The sequence below is a fragment of the Tupaia chinensis genome, unplaced genomic scaffold (genome assembly GCF_000334495.1).
Source record: "Tupaia chinensis unplaced genomic scaffold, TupChi_1.0 Scaffold144336_1, whole genome shotgun sequence".
Lineage (NCBI taxonomy): Eukaryota > Metazoa > Chordata > Mammalia > Scandentia > Tupaiidae > Tupaia > Tupaia belangeri.
In genome coordinates, this window is record NW_006204194.1 from 1734544 (window position 1) to 1752102 (window position 17559).

At 42.1% G+C, this 17559-nt stretch overlaps 1 protein-coding gene across 1 annotated transcript; it reads right to left on the bottom strand.

The window, feature by feature from the left end:
- Positions 1 to 5775: 5775 nt before the first annotated feature.
- On the bottom strand, positions 5776 to 6802 carry LOC102491723 (olfactory receptor 10C1). The gene has a single exon (XM_006166799.3). The coding sequence runs from the start codon at positions 6737 to 6739 to the stop codon at positions 5825 to 5827; it is 915 nt and encodes a 304-aa protein (XP_006166861.1). The 5' UTR covers positions 6740 to 6802; the 3' UTR covers positions 5776 to 5824.
- Positions 6803 to 17559: the final 10757 nt, after the last annotated feature.

The window sequence follows — 17559 nt, forward strand, 5'->3', positions numbered from 1 at the left end:
AATATGGGGTTTTTTTTTGAGTATTCATATTTCTCCACTCCCAGATATATTTGTTAAAAGTTTGTGCCCAGACCTTTTTTCTTATGCATAGATCTATACAGCTTTTAAAATAGGTTTTTAAATGAAATAATATCACCAACACTGTCTTGAAGACTATAATTTTTATTTTCATATTTCATGAATATCTTTCCATATACATAAATATACCACTAAGCTTCATTTTTTCAGTACTGATCAAGTATGCCTTATTCAGAATGCTCAGGACCAGAACTATTTTGGATTTTGGATTTTTTTGGGATTTTTGAATATTTGCAGATACGTAATGAGGCATCTTGGTGATAGGGCCCAGATCCAGACACAAAATTCAGTTATGTTTCATACATACCTTATACATAACAAGGAGATATTTTGCAATATTTTAAAATAATTTTTGTGGGTGTAACAATGTATACATTGAACAACTGGAAAACAAAGTGGAATTTTTCACTTGTCACTTAACATTGGCACAAAAGTTTAGTTTTTAGAGCATTTCACATTAGGGATGCTCATCCTATACTTACTTGCATTTGTCCTAATTTATTTCATCTGGCCTATGGTTGCAAACAGGTTGCTTATACTTCGTTTTATATACACATTGATGTTGTGGTTATGTTTCTTACCTGTATCCCTGGCTTTATCATTTTCCTTATCAATTTACTCTAATGTCTTTGCATAAGATCCTGTTTCCTAAGCAAAAATTTTAGCAGTGGAATTTCTGTGCCAAAAGATAGGTACATTTTGAAGGTCATGGAAACACTCTGAGCTACATCCGAGCAAGGTCTAAAGGTTGTGCCGATCTTTTTCTTTAGAGAATAACTAAACCACTCAACTATACCCTGCACCCACTTTTCTTCCTGAAGAACTTATACTTGTGAGCCCTTAGGAAATAACAAGACTGAAGTCAGGCCTGGAACAGCCTCAGATGAGTTAAAGTAATTTGTTAGAATCTTAATTACTAAACAAATAATATTAAGCATATAAAAATGTTTTTAAAAGAATTATTTTTATTCAACTCTATTTATTTATTTATTTATTTAAATTTGACCTGAGTGGGACAGAGTGAGAGAGGGCAAGAGAAAAAACCAAGCTGCCAGGTCCAGGACTTGAACTGCGGTTGGCCATGTGGAAGTCCAGCGTCCTTAACCACCATGCCACCTGCTGGCCCCAGCATATAAACATTTTGAGGGCAAAGAAGTCTAATAATTATCCTAATAGTTCTAGATACTCAACTAGTACAACTAGAGAGAGTGAGTTTTGGACCCAGGAAGAACTGAAGTCAAATCCTAGCCCCCTTATTAGAAGCTGATTAAACCTCATTTTCTTAGGAAATGGTGATACCAGTGTCTCCTGGGAGAACTGTTGAAAAGCTTAGAGTTTATCTATGGAAAAGAGCCTGACAATGCCTGGTACTTAAGAGGCACTCAGTAACCTCAGTAGTAGCTGCTGTTATGGAATATTTTGCATAAGATACTTAAAATTGTTTTGTATAAAGTTTTACTAATGACAATAAACTATAGAATTATAATGCAACCATGTTTTTAGTATTCTTATTTTAGTACTCTTTCTACAAGTTTTTGGGCCAGCAGGTGGCATAGTGGTTAAGGGTCTGGACTCCAATGTGCACCCTATAGCAAAAACCTCTCCAAAAAAAAAGATTGTAATGCAAAAGCTTTGGAGAAATGAGAGTGAACAGAGGAGAAAATGACCTCTGCTGGGCAACAGTGGTAACCAGGAAATAACATCCGAGCTATGATCTGAAGGTCAAAGAAAACTTATTTATTTATTTATTTTGTTAATTGCCAGTGGGCATGTGCACTTGTGAGAAAAAGAGAGCGAGTGAGAGAGAGCACCTCAAATAGAGTGTGGTCACACCACAATCCTTTTTTTTCCCCCATTTATCCTGCCCATCAGGATTTGGGGCACATGCACATGTGCTCAGCATGGTTTTCAAGCTGTTGGTCCTGGGATTCAAACTGTGCTCGTATATGTGGGATCCAGCTTTTTATACGCAGCACTTAACCTCTGAGCTTTGGGACTAGCCCCCGAGGAGCACTTTTTTTTTTTTTTTTTTTTCTTAAAGAGATTTTTGCTATAGGGCACGTGTGCTCACTGGAAAGACAGAGACAGAACGACAGAAAGTGAGCAATCACCCCCCAGGGGGGATGCCCACATTACAACCCATTCTCCTCCATTCTTCTCTTGGGATTTTGGGCACACATGCATAAGCACTCAGCACAAGTTTCAAGCCACGAGTTCTGGAACTCAAACTGCAGTCAGCCACATGGATGTCCAGTGCCTTACCCACCACACCACCTGCTGGCCCCGAAGAGCAATTTTTTTATACAGGGGAAAGCAGGATCTTTCATTTATAGTGTGTCATGGTTTGATTGGCAATGTATTTTTTTTTCTTAGTAGAATGCAGAAAAATGGAATGTCTTCTAATCAATGGTGATTTTGGTAAATAGCACCTATTAATCTGATTAGGGAAGGGGTATCTACACTGGGATTGTGGAGTTCAGAGATTCCATGTAGGTGTTGCATAATGTCTGTGGGGAGAGTGATAGGAAACCACGAGGTGGCCAAGGGCCCCGGGCCCCTCACCCTAGTTTACACCAGATCAGGTCTAGTTTTGTTTTTTTGTTTTTCTGTTCAAATTCATTTGTGCAGAAAAAATACATTGAACGCCAAATATGTGCCAAGCACTGGACCAAACACTGAGGACACAGCATTAAAGAAGATAGCACTCTGCCTTGTTTTCTCTGAGATTATACTCTGAGGAAAGGAGATAGTTAGGGCAGAAGAAACAACCTAATAATTTAGGTGCAATATTTTCAGAAGCATGGTAAATGCAATGGGGATAATAAAATAGGATGAGGAAATTGAGAGTGACCTGGAGGGAACTTGCTTTAGGTAGAGGGCCGAGAAGTGTCTCTCCAAGAAGGTGACATAGGAGCCAAAACTTAAAGAATGAGAAGGAGCTCCCACTTAGGGACCTGTGGGATACACCACACACTCGGATGGGTTCTATCTCAGAGACCAGATTTCAGTTAATTATGGAGTTACGGCCCATCACCTGTGCCTTTGTTGTTGTTGGCTAGAGGGCACGTGTACTTGCCAAGAGAGACAGAGGAGAAGGAGAAAGCCCCCCGGGTGGGGCATGATCATGCTGCAATCCATTCTCCTCCATCTCTCCCTCCTTTCAGGATTTTGGGCACCTATACACATGTGCCAGATGCATTTCTCAAGCTACCGGTTATAGGAATAGAACTACACAGTTGGCTATGTGGGATCTGCCTGCCTTTACTACCAGGTCATGAAGCCAGCCTACCTGTGCCATAGTCTGTTGGCTGAAGGAAAATCACCGATTTATCCTACCATTGAGGGGAAGAGGTTATACAAGGAGAGAAGGTGTGTCTGTCACATCCCCTGTAATCACCAAAAACTTTTCTGATCTAACTGGCTGGTCACGTGCTCCCTTCCTCTCTTTGTTTTAAGGATTATTTTCTCCATGAGTGAGAGAGAGAGAAAGACAGCATCCCCCAACAGGGTCTTGACATTGTGATCCACTCCAGCTTCAGCTACCTTGGTCATGGGCACTCAAATACCTAGCATACTCAGGAAGTTCTTCATTTGTGAACTCAGAACCTTCCCATCTGGCTCAGCCTCATTGAGCATCCTATTTTACCACTGCACCACCATTGGGCCCTGTCTTTTCTCTCTTCAGTAAGTTTATGTCTCTCCCAAAGGTAATGTTTTTGATCAAATGATGTTCTCAAGTACAGGAGAACTGTTTAATACTGAAGGGTATGTTGAGAAAACTAGAGCTTCTAAAAGATGTCTCAATAAGGTAATTTTTTTTTTTTTTAGAGAGATTTCTGCTATAGGGCATGTGCTCACTGGAGAGACAGACAGAGACAGAAGGCAAGAAATCACTGCCCAGGGGGGATGGTTACACCATAATCCCTTCTCCATTCTCTCTCAGAATTTTGGGCATGCACACACACACGTCTGGCATGAGTTTCAAGCTGCGGGGTCTGGGACTTGAACCACGGTCGACTACGCGGGAGTCCAGCAACATAACCATTATGATATCTGCTGGTCCTAAGGTAAGGTTTTTTTAAAGCACTGAAGACGTGCAATCAAATCACTGTTATTAAAACTAGAACCCTAAGTGGTTCCAAAAACCCTGTTCACTTTGGGCAAATCACCTAACCCATCTGAATTTTATTTTCCTTATATGAAAATGAGTAGAATTACAACTGCCTCACAGAGGAGTTTTGAATATTAGAGATAATGAACATAAAAGGGAAAATGTGTGTGAAATTTTAGTACCAATAAATATTAGTACAAGTGGCATAAGGAAATAAAGGAAGAATTGCAAGTATGATATTAGGATAGAATAAAAAGATAAGCGGTGGTTCATCAAAAGAATGGATGTGGGACCAGCAGTTAGCTTAATGGCTATGTTGCTGGACTCCCACGTAGTCGACCGCAGTTCGAGTCCCAGACTGGGTGGCTCAAAACTCACACCGGGCGCGTGTGTGTGCGTGCCCAAGATCCCAAGAGGAGAATGGAGGAGAAGGGATTGTGGCGTGGCCATCCCCCCTGGGGGGTGATTTCTCACTTTCTGTCTCTGTCTCTCTCTGTCTGGCGAGTGCACGTGCCCTATAGCAAAAACCTCTCCAAAAAAAAAAAAAAAAAGACTGGATGTGAAGAAGTGATTAAAAATTAGTTAACAACATTCCCTCCTTTCTGAAAGTTTTTTCTGGGCTTCCAGCTGGAGGCATTTCCCAGCCTCCTTTGCAGGTCATTTTGGCTGTGTGACTGAGCTTTGGCCAATGAAGTCTTAGAAGAAGTGAACAACCTGTGGGTCACATCTTCAAAGCACATTGCTTGCCTTCCATTTCCTCTGTTTTCCTTCCTGCAGCTGGATTGTGAATGAGGTGCTAGTGACTATCTCCTACCACGTGGATAAGGAAACCTTAGGAGATGATAGCACAAGGAGATAGAAGGTACCTGGTCTTGGGACTTTTGTTATGTAAAGATACCTAGGATCACCTTCAGTCACAGATGTTTACACGAAAGAGAAAAAAACTGTCTATATTATTTAAGCCTCTTTTATTTGATCTTTGTTAAAGCAGTTGAACCCAAAACCCAACTAACCCAGTGCTTGCTATCAGAAACATAACAGAAAGACAAAAATACCCTTGACATTTCCTTAGGAAGCAGCCATTTGAACCATCTCTCTGCAAGTCCAATATGCCCAATTTTTCTTCTCAAATAGATGCTGTTCCTTTGATAAGTTCTTTGGCTTGCATTTAGGACAGATGTTAGATGAAAAATGTATACTACTAAACCTTACAATCACATCGATCAGGGTGAGGCACACACAGTTGTTGGAGGCTCATGGAAACTGAGACAAGCTGAGAGGAGAGTTTCCTACTCCATTTACACTTCAGGACACAGGGTTATTGAGTGAGCTCTTGGATGGAATGGCCATGCTATTTAAATTACTTGCTCCCTCTTTGTCTTTCTTGCACTATGCACATATGGTACTGTTTGCCTAAATTAAATGCATCTTGGATGTGTCTCCATTTTATTCAGACATCCATCATGAGCTTTCTGCATTCCTCACTGTCATCCAACTTTATCGCCCACTTCGGCTACAAGTATGTTCCTGGTGTTCTCTGGAGGTGTTAACACCTCTACCAGGACCAGAAGGAAAATCCTGTGAAATAGATTTCTGGTCCTTCCTGTGTCCAGATGCCAGATCGTAAGACGGCACCTAAAGATAGAGCTTCCGCAGGGCACCCTTCATGTCTTTGTTCCTTAGGCTGTAGATGAGTGGATTCAAGGTGGGTGTAAGGATAGAGTAGAAGAAGGCAGCCACACGCCCATGCACTGGGGAGTAATGGGTGGTTGGCTGCATGTACGCGGAGCTGCCAGTGCCATAAAACAAGAGCACAGTGACCAAGTGGGAAGAACATGTAGAGAAAGCTTTCCGGCGGCCAGTCACTGAATGGATCTGAACCACCGTCACCAAAACACGGACATAGGAGATGACAGTGAGGGCAAAGCAGCTCATGATGATGCAACTGCTGGCTGCAAAACTGGCAGCTTCATGGGCATCTACCTTGGCACAGGCGAGGTGCATGAGAGGGGGGATGTCACAGAAGAAGTGTTCAATCGTGTTGGGGCCACAGAAAGGCAGGGAAAATGTGTTGGCTGTGTGGAAGGCAGAGAAAAGGAGCCCACTGCCCCAAGCCACTGCCACCAGGGAGACACAGGTCTGGGGACTCATGGATTCCCTATACGCCAGGGGCCTGTAAATGGCCAGACAGCGATCATAAGCCATGGAGGTGATAAGGAAACACTCAGTGGACCCGAAGCAGACAAAGGCAAAGAGTTGGAATGCACATGCAGGGAGGGAAATCTCCCCGAAGCCCAGTGCAGTGGCCACCAGGGCCCGGGGCAGGGTGGTGGATGTGGAGCAGATATCCACCAGGGAGAGGTGTTTGAGGAAGAAGTACATAGGCGTGTGCAGGCGCGTATTGAGTGTCACAGCAGCCATGATGGAGATGTTCCCCAGAACTGCAACCAGATAAAGAAGAAGGAGGGCAACCACACTGAGCAGCTGTAATTCAGGAACAACTGAGAAGCCCCGGAGGATGAATACAGACACTGCCGTAAGATTGGTCATGTTCTGTCTTAGAAAATCTGAACTGCAGAGGACACTCAAGGAGAGGTGCCTGAGGAGAATAAAGCAACAACAAGGACCTGTGAGGGAAAGATTTAAAAATCAAGCATACCGAGTCTGGAAAGTTTGCTCAAATGCTTTTCTTCATGGAATGTTTGGGCATTATTAGTCTTCCACTGGGATCTCAAACTCAAATACCTGCAGAGACCCTGCAGATACATAAGTAAATCTGGTTGAGTGTCATGCAATAGGGAATGACAGAGACTGCAGAAATAGGTATTCTGTCCAAATGAGGCAACTGTTCTAGGTGCTTGCCAAATTGTTGCTGGTGGATTAAACATTGCCAGATTCTCTGAAAATTTTCAAGAGACTTCCACAGTTTTTTATGTCACACATCCTGACTTTTACTTTTTTTTTTTTTAGGTTTTTGCCATAGGGCATATGCAATTGCCAGAGAGATTCAGGGAGAGAGACAGAAAGTGAGAACTCAACCCCCAGAGGAGGTGGCCACTCCATAATTCCTTCTCCCCCATTCTTCTGTTGGGATTTTGGGCATGTACACACACTTGCCTGGTGTACATTTCAAGTCACCAGCCTGGGACTCGAACCACAGCCAGACATGTGGGAATCCAGTGCCTTAATCACTATGCCACCTGATGGCCCCAAGACTCCTGACTTTTATATACTGGTAATTAATTTAAATTTAGAACACTGTGCATATCAAAGGGGTTATCAGGGTTTTGTTTTGTTTTGTTTTTGTTTTTTGAGAGGTTTTTGCTGTAGGGCACGTGTGCTCCCTGGAAAGACAGAGAGAGACAGAAAGTGAGAAATCACCCCTCAAGGGGGATGGCCACTCTGCAATCCCTTCTCCTCCATTCTCCTCTTGGGATCTTGAGCACGCATGCACATGTGTCCGGTGTGAGTTTAAGCCACCGGGTCCGGGACTCAAACCACAGTTGACTACATGGGAGTCCAGCGACATAGCCATTATGCTAACTGCTGGTCCCAGGGGTTATCAGTTTTAATACTTTTGATTTTACCATACTTTTTTTTTTTTTGAGAGGTTTTTTTGCTACAGGGTGCATGTGTTCGCCAAACAGACAGAGAGACAGAAAGCGAGAAATCACGCCCCAGGGAGATGGCCATGCTGCAATCCCTTCTCCTCCATTCTCCTCTCGGGATCTTGGGCACGCACGCACATGCGCCCGGCTTGAGTTTTAAGCCACCGCGTCCGGGACATGAACCGCGGTCGACTATGTGGGAGTCCAGCGACATAGCCATTATGCTAACTGCTGGTCCCCAACCATACATTTTTTTCTACATGACTCTGTAGCATCTTCTTATGTATTGTTTTTAAATTTTTATTTACATTTAATTATTGTATATTTTTAACAGCATATGATGTGAGTTCTCAAAATATAAACTCATTGCATATCCAGCAAGTCAAGTTTATTTCCATATATAATAACTTTCCATTCGTGTGTTTTTTAATTTTCATTTTTTCCCCTGAGTCTCTCCCTCCTACCCCCTTAATTAAAGTATGCAACTCAAGGTCTTCTGATGATCTGTTTCCCTCACTAGAAAGCGAGCCTCCCCAGTGCAAGGGTCATTTCTTACTCATCTCTTTATTTCCTGGCACCTATTAGACCATGAGAGATAGGCCACAGAAGGGAAGTAGGAAAAGTAGGAATCTTTCTGCAACTAAATATCCTGGGTTTGGATTCTGTGTGACCCTGGACAAATACCTTACTCTTCCTCTACCTCAGTTTCCTCCTCTATAAAATGGTCACATGAGAAAATAAAGAGAACGTGCTTGAAACAAGACCTGTCACATGACGAGCTCTCATTAATGGCTCACAATTAATTAATCTTTTTGCAAATGTGTGTGCTCCCTTCTCTCTTGCCATTATTGTTTATGGTCTGCTGGGATGTAATTATGCATAAAATATTTCTAAGCTTCTTAATGCAAAGTCTTACTGCCTTTTTCTTTGTTCACACTCCACAGGCCATTCCCACTTACATTTCTATTCTCTGAAACAGAGAGGTGTATCCCCTGGCAGCTGAGAGCTGGCCTGACACTCATAGCTGAGTCTTTTACTGCTCTCCAACAGAACATAAACCACCTCACCCTGGTAGACAGAATAATGCAATCCCCAAATATGCCCATGTCTTAATCTCTGAAATCTCTGACTTTGTTACCTTCCATGTCAGATATGTTTAAGCTAAGGACCTGAAAATGGAAAATTTATCCTGAATTATCCAAATGTTATGGATTGAATTGTATCCCACAGAAAAGGTGTATTGAAGTCCTAACCCCCCAGGACTCCAGAATATGACCTTATTATTAAATAGGGTAATTGTAGATGTATTTTGTTAAGACAAGGTCTAACTAGAGCAGATGAGCTCCTAAGGTGACTGGCTCCATCTCCAAATACAGTCACACTGGGAGGTAGGGCTTTGATATGAACTTTAGGACACAGTTTAGTCCATAGCAGGCACTCGCATCTCATGGTCCACCAATTTAACTGCGCACCTTCTGCATCATCTCATCCACAGGCTTCCTGCTAGAAGGCAGTGGTCATTGGCTGTTTGTTTGTGCCTGGAACCTGCTTCAATTTTCTACACTGATATCACCCAGATGTTTCTCTAGAGACCCTCACGTCCTGTTCCTGGGAGGACCTTCGCTTCCTGTCCATATGGAGTCCCTCACTTCCTATTCCTATGGAGAGTCTCACTTCTTATACTTTCAATCATGTGGTTTGGGACAAGACTGAGTCTTTTACCCTCAGCACCAGGAGAGGGGTCACATGACCTAGTCTTGACCATTCAGAATGTTACAACCTGCAACATACAGTGTTAGTTTGGGGATAGGCATCTGAGCAGCCAGGACAATGGCACATAATTCTCAGACTTTGACTGATTCTGCTGGGAATGTGAAGCTCTCTAAGCTGGCTAAAGTTCATCTTGGAGATTCTGGAGTTCACTTTGACACAACCTGGCTCATAAAACCAACACAATGTGAGAAGAGGCAGTAATAGAAAAAGATATATTCCTGATGGCATCAGGAGAGCACCTACATCCAACATGCCATCCTTAGAATTTCATTGTTCTAAAATAAATTTAGCGTGGGTTATGTTTCTTAACCAGAAGAGTCCTGATTAACCATTCACAGATCTGTAAAATCTCCACCTTTGGGTCTACCATCCTCCCTACACTCTGCTCCTCCTAAGGAGGAGACAAAAGCAGCTGAAAGAAAACCACATCACTGGGGAGCTGGGAGCCAGCCACCAGACTCTTTAGAGGCCCAAGCCACCTGGGGAGGATATGAGCAGGAGATCTGGGCTGCTGAGTCCAGCACCAACTCCCAGGCATATGAGTGCACCATCTTGGATATTCACCTTGATGGAATCTTCAGCCCCAGCTGGCATATGCCCTCTCATAACCTCTGTTAGGGTAGATTCACTCATTTGTTCATTAATTCAAGAAGTGATTATCGGATAACCTTGATGATCCAGTTTCTTCTCTAGTACTGGATAAACACTGTGAAGGAACTAGACAGACACATCTGTTACTCGTGTTGTTTGCTATCAATGAGGGGAAGACAAATATGAATCAAAATCATCTGACTTGTAGCAGGGGGCTACAATGTGGTGCAGCAATAGAATGAAGTGCTCTGTGAGGCTGTTCCACATAGGAGGGTTCCAGGTTCATGTCTGAAGACCTCTCTGAGTGCAATATGTGCTTGCGTACCTATGATCTGAGGCTGGTTGAGTCTGGGGGTGGATCATGACATCAAGACCTTGTTGGGGTTTTGTTCACTTTCTTTCAAGTGCTCATGGAATAAATAAATATTTTTGAATCACATTTCTTAAAAAATAAAACAGAGACACCAAAAGGAGGTATAGAATGCCACAAGATTGTAAACAAAAGCTCTTAACTGACCCTGACTAATGAGGTTAGGGCAGATCCCTAAGAAAATGAAGCTATGGTTTCTAAATTCAACATCATACATTCAACAACCAGTGACTAATCACTCTCGTAGACACCATAATTATTGGCAATGGGGAACCACAGAGAACAATAGCATCACAGCTGCTCCCAGGAGCTCGTATCCATGTTGGGGACACAGTCCATGGACAAAAAATAAAACGCAGTTGAGTCCTATTTGCAATTCCGTGTTTGTAAACCCACTTGAGAAACTAATAGTTGAGGTATATTCTCTGTCATTTATAGACTCATACAGACAGTGAAGAATGTGAATCACCCTGACCTTATCATTATGCATTGTGTTCTTGCACTAAAAAAAGTTGCACTGGGGGCCAGCAGATGGTGTGGTGGTTAAGGTGATGGACTCCCACATGGCTGACTGTGGTTCAAATCCTGGGCCTGGCAGCTTGCTTTCTCACTTTCCCTTTCTCTCTCTTTGGTCAAAATTTTTAAATAATAATAAGTCAAATAGATAATTCTTTTAAAATCTACACTGTATGTTATAAATATGTCCAACTATTACACATCAATACTACTACTAATAAGAAAAGAATAGTGATCTGGCATGAGTTGAGCTTTGTCCCAGTCCTGTGCTAAGTACTCCTATACATTCCTTCGCTGTATGTTCACAACGAGCCTAAAATGTTTGGTGGTATTAGCCCCCCGCACTCACGGTCAGACCAAGGCTTAATGAAGACAGACAGCTAGTGAGGGCAAAAAGGGATTGAGACCAGCAGATAGCATAATGGTTACATCACTGAACTCCCACATAGTTGACTGTGATTTGAGTTCTGGACCCAGTGGCTTAAAACTCATGCTGGGTGTGTATGCGTGCGTGCCCAAAATAACAAGAGAAGAATGGAGGAGAAGGGATTGTGGTGTGATCATCCCCCGCCCCCAAGGGTGGTTTTTCACTTTCTATCTTTCTGTCTCTCCAGTGAGCACCCACACCCTAAAATAAAAATACCTTTTGAAAGAAAGAAAAAGAAAGAAATGGGCCTGGGGCCTGGAGTCCCCATCGGCATGACTACAAAGTTCTATCCTCAACCATAGCCCCCTCTGTCTCACGGGGTGCTTGGCATTCTGGAATCCAACCACAGTGACGACTAAATCACCACCCTCTGTTCTGCAGCACTTGGCTTTGAATTTGTTTTTATTTCCACAAGTGCCCTCGTTCATTGCTGGTGGGAATACATGTGAGTCCTAACTCTTTGGAGAACAATCTGTTTAAATCTCCTGAACCAGCAGTTTCACTTTTGAGAGCTTGTTTGGCACAGGAAGTCCAGACACAAGAGCAGGGGGTGCCTTACCTTATTGTCGGTGGCCGTGAATGTAGCTGACTTCAATGTCCATCAGTAGGAGACAACTTAATCATGGGACACTCAGGCAAGGTGATATTATAAACCCATGAAAAAGAGCAAGGCAGCCTGACATCCCACTATGGAGTGACCTGTACCACATATTGCTGAGAGGAGAAAGGGAAAAAGTGAAGGGTGTCCAGTGAAGTGTCGCTGAAGCTAAAATGTGTCAAGGGCACTGCTGGACACATGTCTAGAAGATGGATGTGTCATTCTGGAGAGAACCCAGGGGATAGAGGAATGAATTAGATTGTTGGATTGTGTATCAAGTGTACAAGTACTTCAAAATGCTTATGGGAAATGGAATTAAAGTGCGAATTTACTTTTGTAGAAAAAAGGCTTTAAAATTCATGCAGAGCTTTCCCAAAATACACATTGTCTGTAAACTTTTTAAAGACCCTCTGTATATGCTACCTGTTGACCAAAGCGATCACTGTATTTTTGTGAAAGAATGTATTGTAGATGTGTTCTCAATGGACGCTGGGACCTCAAAGGCAGGTGTTATCTATATTCTCATTTCACAGATGGAGAAACTGAGATTCAGAGTGGCAGCAGGAGAACCAGACTCTGAGCCCAGACCTCCCTTACTGGAGTCTTGAGTCCTTTGTACTACACCAAAGGACTATACCAAAGAATGATAACCAGCATTTAAATATCAGCAGGGCCAGTCCCGTCGCCTGATAGTTAAGGGAACTGGATCCCACATGACTGACCATGGTTCAAATCCTGGCCCTAGTGGTTTAAAAAACATGCTTGGTGCATGTGAGTGCATGCATTAAATTGCACAGGATGAGGAAAGGGGATTTTAGCATGACCATGCCCTCTGGGGTGGGGTGTGATTTCTCCCTCTCTCGTTCTATCTCTTTCTCATGAGTACATGTGCCCTCTGGGAATTAAAAAAAAAAAGAAAAAGTTTTAAACAGCCCACTTAATCTTCCCATCCACCATGGAAGGTAGGTGGTATTTTATCATTCCTATTTCACAGGTAGCGAAAGTGAGGCATAGGAATTTGCCTATGTTTTCATAGCTAGTAATGGCAGTGCTGGGTTCAAACCCAACTGACTTCCCTACAACCTGAGGCTTTAGTAACTGCTCTGCTGCCACCAGTCAACTCAGGTTTAAGATGGAATCCTCTCAGAATTCATTGCAGCCCAACCTACCAGGCTGCTGACCAGTGTCCCCCAGCAGCAGGTAAACCCCTTCCAGATGCTGGGCTGAGCTAATGGAAGGGCAGTTCATCCAAGAAGCTGTGGTGATAGAGATACAAGCTGAAATCGGCTCAGAGATGAACCCACATTTTATAAGCTATGTGAGAAAAGCACTGGGATGGACCAGACCGACCAACACTCCTGAAGTCTACAGGGCTGGCCCTGATCCAGGGCATCTCCTCTGGGCTGTTTCTCCCTCATGTCATTGGGAATTCACCCAAGTGCTCCTCCAGAGACTTTCTATCCCACAATGGCCCCAAGTTCTGAGAACAAGACTCCGACAAACAGGAATCAGCCATGCCCTCTGGCTACCTAAACATTCTTCGGCAATGTGTGTGTTTTAGTTAACAACATGTCTTAGAGATGTTTCTGTTGAACGAATAGGTATCACACATAGAAATATCTCTCTTTTTTTTTTTTTGGACTGCTATAAGAGTATTCCAAACTATGGATGAAAAATTAAGGTGGTTATTCTCATGTGGTGAACTTTTAGGTTGTTTTCAGCCTTTACACCAAGGCTAATAGTACTGTTAGGCATGTACCCATCTTGGCCAACTTATTGTTTCTTTCAGAAACATTTGTGTACTTTGTCATGTAACTTTAGCATACCTCATTATTTGCTTATGAGCTTTGGGTCCCAGCCACTCTTTTGGACAGGTTGGTAGTATGGGTGAAGGGTCTTCAGAATCGGGGATAACTAGTGTTACACTTTAAAGAGCGTGTGCTGCTATGATATGAACTTGCTCTATTACAATTCAGCTTAATAATGTTGCTGCATATGAATGACTGCAAGGAGTGGGAAAAAATCTGACAAACTAATATATCCAGGGGAAATGAGCATGCATGTGAAAGCTTTTGGGTGTCATGTCAGAATACTCAAGGCATGCAATGAGAACAGCTAGGGGTAGCAGAGAGCACAGTTTTTGCTCTAGTGTAGCTTAGATTCTGAATGGCTATGTTAAACCTCTAAGAGATAAGAGGAATGAAAATACTTGAGCAGTAATTCAAGATTAGCAGAAAGGTAGTGAATCTAGAGATGTTGCCCACTGGAGAGGTTGTTCATGTTGCCCACATGCTAGTATTTTCTAATCATGCTTTTAGTCTGGTTCTCCTTCTTCTTCTTCCCTTCTTCTTTTCTTCTTCTTCTTTTCTTCTCCTTCTCCTTCTTCTTTTTCATTTAATCACTGTGTATCATTACAGCATACCAAATGAATTTTCCCATCATGACTACACTGCCTGTCAGTTTAAAGATATTACATATACATTATAATCAGCAGATTTCTTTCCATTTTGGGTTCCTTAAATGTTTTACTTGTTTCTTCTTCCCCTTCATTACCTCCCTCCCCCTCCCCTATTTCCTACCCTTCTCACCCACTATCTCTAGTATCATTATTGCTCTCCATGCTTTTATACCTTCCAATCATTCAGTTTCTGCCATAGAGTACCAACATTCAGTTTATATTGAATGGGGACATACAATGCCTCTTGTTCATCATCTGGCTTGCTTTACTTAGCAGTAAGTCTCCCATATTTGTCTACTTTATGTCAAATGCCAGGGTATTCTGGTTATTTTCATTAGTTAACTTAAAGTGGAATTTGAAGATTAAATCAAAGGGACTGAAACATCCTTTTGACCCACAGCGAACCATTTACCCAATGATTATAACTGTTTAAATGTATACTGTTTAGGGTATTTCTCTTGAAAGTATAGGTTGCCTACATCACAGGAAAACAGATCTCTATCATACAACTCCAAATATTTTTATTACAAAAAGTAGTTTCAGATAATCATAATACATGAAGACTTTGTTGTATTTCTGGGCATTATCCTCAGAAACACAAATTCAGCAAAGCCGACTTTCATGGTAGACCCCAAAAAGGCACCCTGACTTATATAGATCAAGAGACCTCACAACTATATACATCAACATGCACTACTTCTATTTCTACTCTCCTAGAGCTTTCCATACTTTGGAGAATGAAACCACAGAATTTTAAAATGTCTGCTAATTTGACACACATTATATTAAAATATTGTAAAATGTAAAAAAAATTAAGAAGGAAAGAAAATGAAAAAAATGGAAAAAAAGTCTTTCTCACATCCAGGTAATTAATGCACAGAAGAAAGAGAAGGAAACAGCTGAGGGCACCTGGAGGTGGTTAAGTGGTGGTGCAGCCACCACATGGGAAAGGCCCTAGGTTCATGTCCCAGGACCTCACTGAGCACGCTGGGCATGGCTTACTCAGAAATATCATAATGAAAAGTCAGAGGAAAACCAAATTTAAAGAGACAATCGTAAAAGTAGCCAGAAAAAGAAGATCGCCTTCAAAGAAATTATGTGATACTTTGTCATACATCTGTTTATGGGGAAAAATTCAGTCAAGTATTGGGTTGTCAGAAAAATCATGACACATTTTTCTATGCAAAAAAATAAAAAGAATTTTTTGACTCCTAATAAAGTAATATATCCATGAAATATATCTCATAGTTATCTTTTTTATAAATGAGAATACTTAAAACATACTCTTTTAGCAAATCTGAAATATTAGGATATATTATTATTGAATGTCACCATGCAGGAAACCATTCCTATTGGATTAGGACCTCACACTACTCTAAAGTCCATCTTAACTAATGCATGTATTATACAATGACCCTATTTCCAAATAAGTCTTTATTTTTAGGTCCTCCTGATGAGAACTTCAACATATGGGTTTTTTAAAAATAATTTATTTGTGGGACCAGCAGGTGACATAATGGTTACATCATTGGACTTCCACATGGCCAACTGCGGTTGGAGTCCTGGACCTGGTGGCTAGAAACTCATGATGGACGCTTGTGTGTGCATGCTCAAGATCCCAGGAGAAGAATGGAGAAAGGACTGCAGCATAGCCATCCTCCCTAGGGAGTAATTTCTCAGTCTCTTTCTTTCTATCTCTTTGGTAGTGCATGCACCCTATAACAAAAATCTCTCTCTAAAAAAAAATAGCACTAGGAAAACTGAAGACTTTCCACTCCAACCTCACCTTCCAGATCCAAAAAGCTAGAGAGGACAGGCAAATTGCAGGCCCTTTCAGAAGCCTTCCATATCTGAGCAGTGCTCTATGTGTGGAGCAGTTTTCATTTTTTGCTTTTTTAAAAAGTGTTTTTTTCTGTTTTAGTTGTTTTTGTCCTCCCCCACCCCCTTTATTTCCTTTTCTTTTTTCTTTTACCTTACTTTCTCACTTTGCTGCTCAGCCTCCACACACTGAATGTCTAGACAGAACTAGGTGCACAGTAGTCAAACATCTGAATACTTTTAGGATCAGAGAACTTTTCAACCCCCACTGAATCTGATATACAAGGGAGAAACTCCTCTTCATAAATTTGAACTCAAATCTCTTTCTACGGATACTACATTGCAAAACACACTAGAGGAGAGAGATTGGCACAGAAGTATCTCACAGTAAAGAGAAGCATACGAGCTTATAGTTGCAGAAATCTTCTCCAACAAATTAGTCAAAAGTGAATACACCACCAAATGACTAAAAATCAGAGAATATAGACTGAAAAGTGAGCAGAAGGGACAAAGATGGAGCTGCAGAAAGAGCGTGACTCATCGCCTCCTTCACACCTCTAAACTCAGTAAAAACCCTTCAGCTCAGCCCAGGTGCACCTGTCCTCTAGAAACTGGAAGGCCTTTGTAATATCCAATTCCAATGACAAAAGTGCAGGTTTCTTGATGAGCATCAGGGAAGTAGAACTCCAGAGAGATTGTGGATCACCTCCTCCCACACGCCTCTGAGCACTCAGAATTAACTCCAAAAAATTAGGAAGAAATATATAATCCATCAGATGATCAGAAACCACTGCAGAGGCATAAGAAATATAAGAAACCAAGAAAATATCTCTCCCCCCAAGGGAAAAGAGCAACTCCTCATCATCCACAGACAGTACAAACTCATGGAAATGTCAGATAAAGAATTCAGAATATTCATAGTGACAAAATAATCGAGATGCAAGAGAAGAGAGACAATGGACTCCAGAAGATGCAAGAGAAAAGAGACAGCAAGTTCCAGGAGATGAGGAAGTCCATCCACCATTTGAAAGAAGAAATAGGCACCATAAACAGGTATCAAATGAAACTGTTAGAGATGAAGGCTGTAATACAGGAAACCAAAACCTCGCTCAAAAGTATTAAAAGGGTGGGTCTCCCGCCAGCCCCGGGGACCCCGTGCGCCGAGCGAGCGCTGGCGCCGGGCGGGTGGAGCAGGCCTCTGCGCCGGCCCA

Excerpts from the sequence above, each read along its gene's own strand:
- LOC102491723 (XM_006166799.3), bottom strand. The coding sequence starts at position 6,739 with ATGACCAATCTTACGGCAGTGTCTGTATTCATCCTCCGGGGCTTCTCA.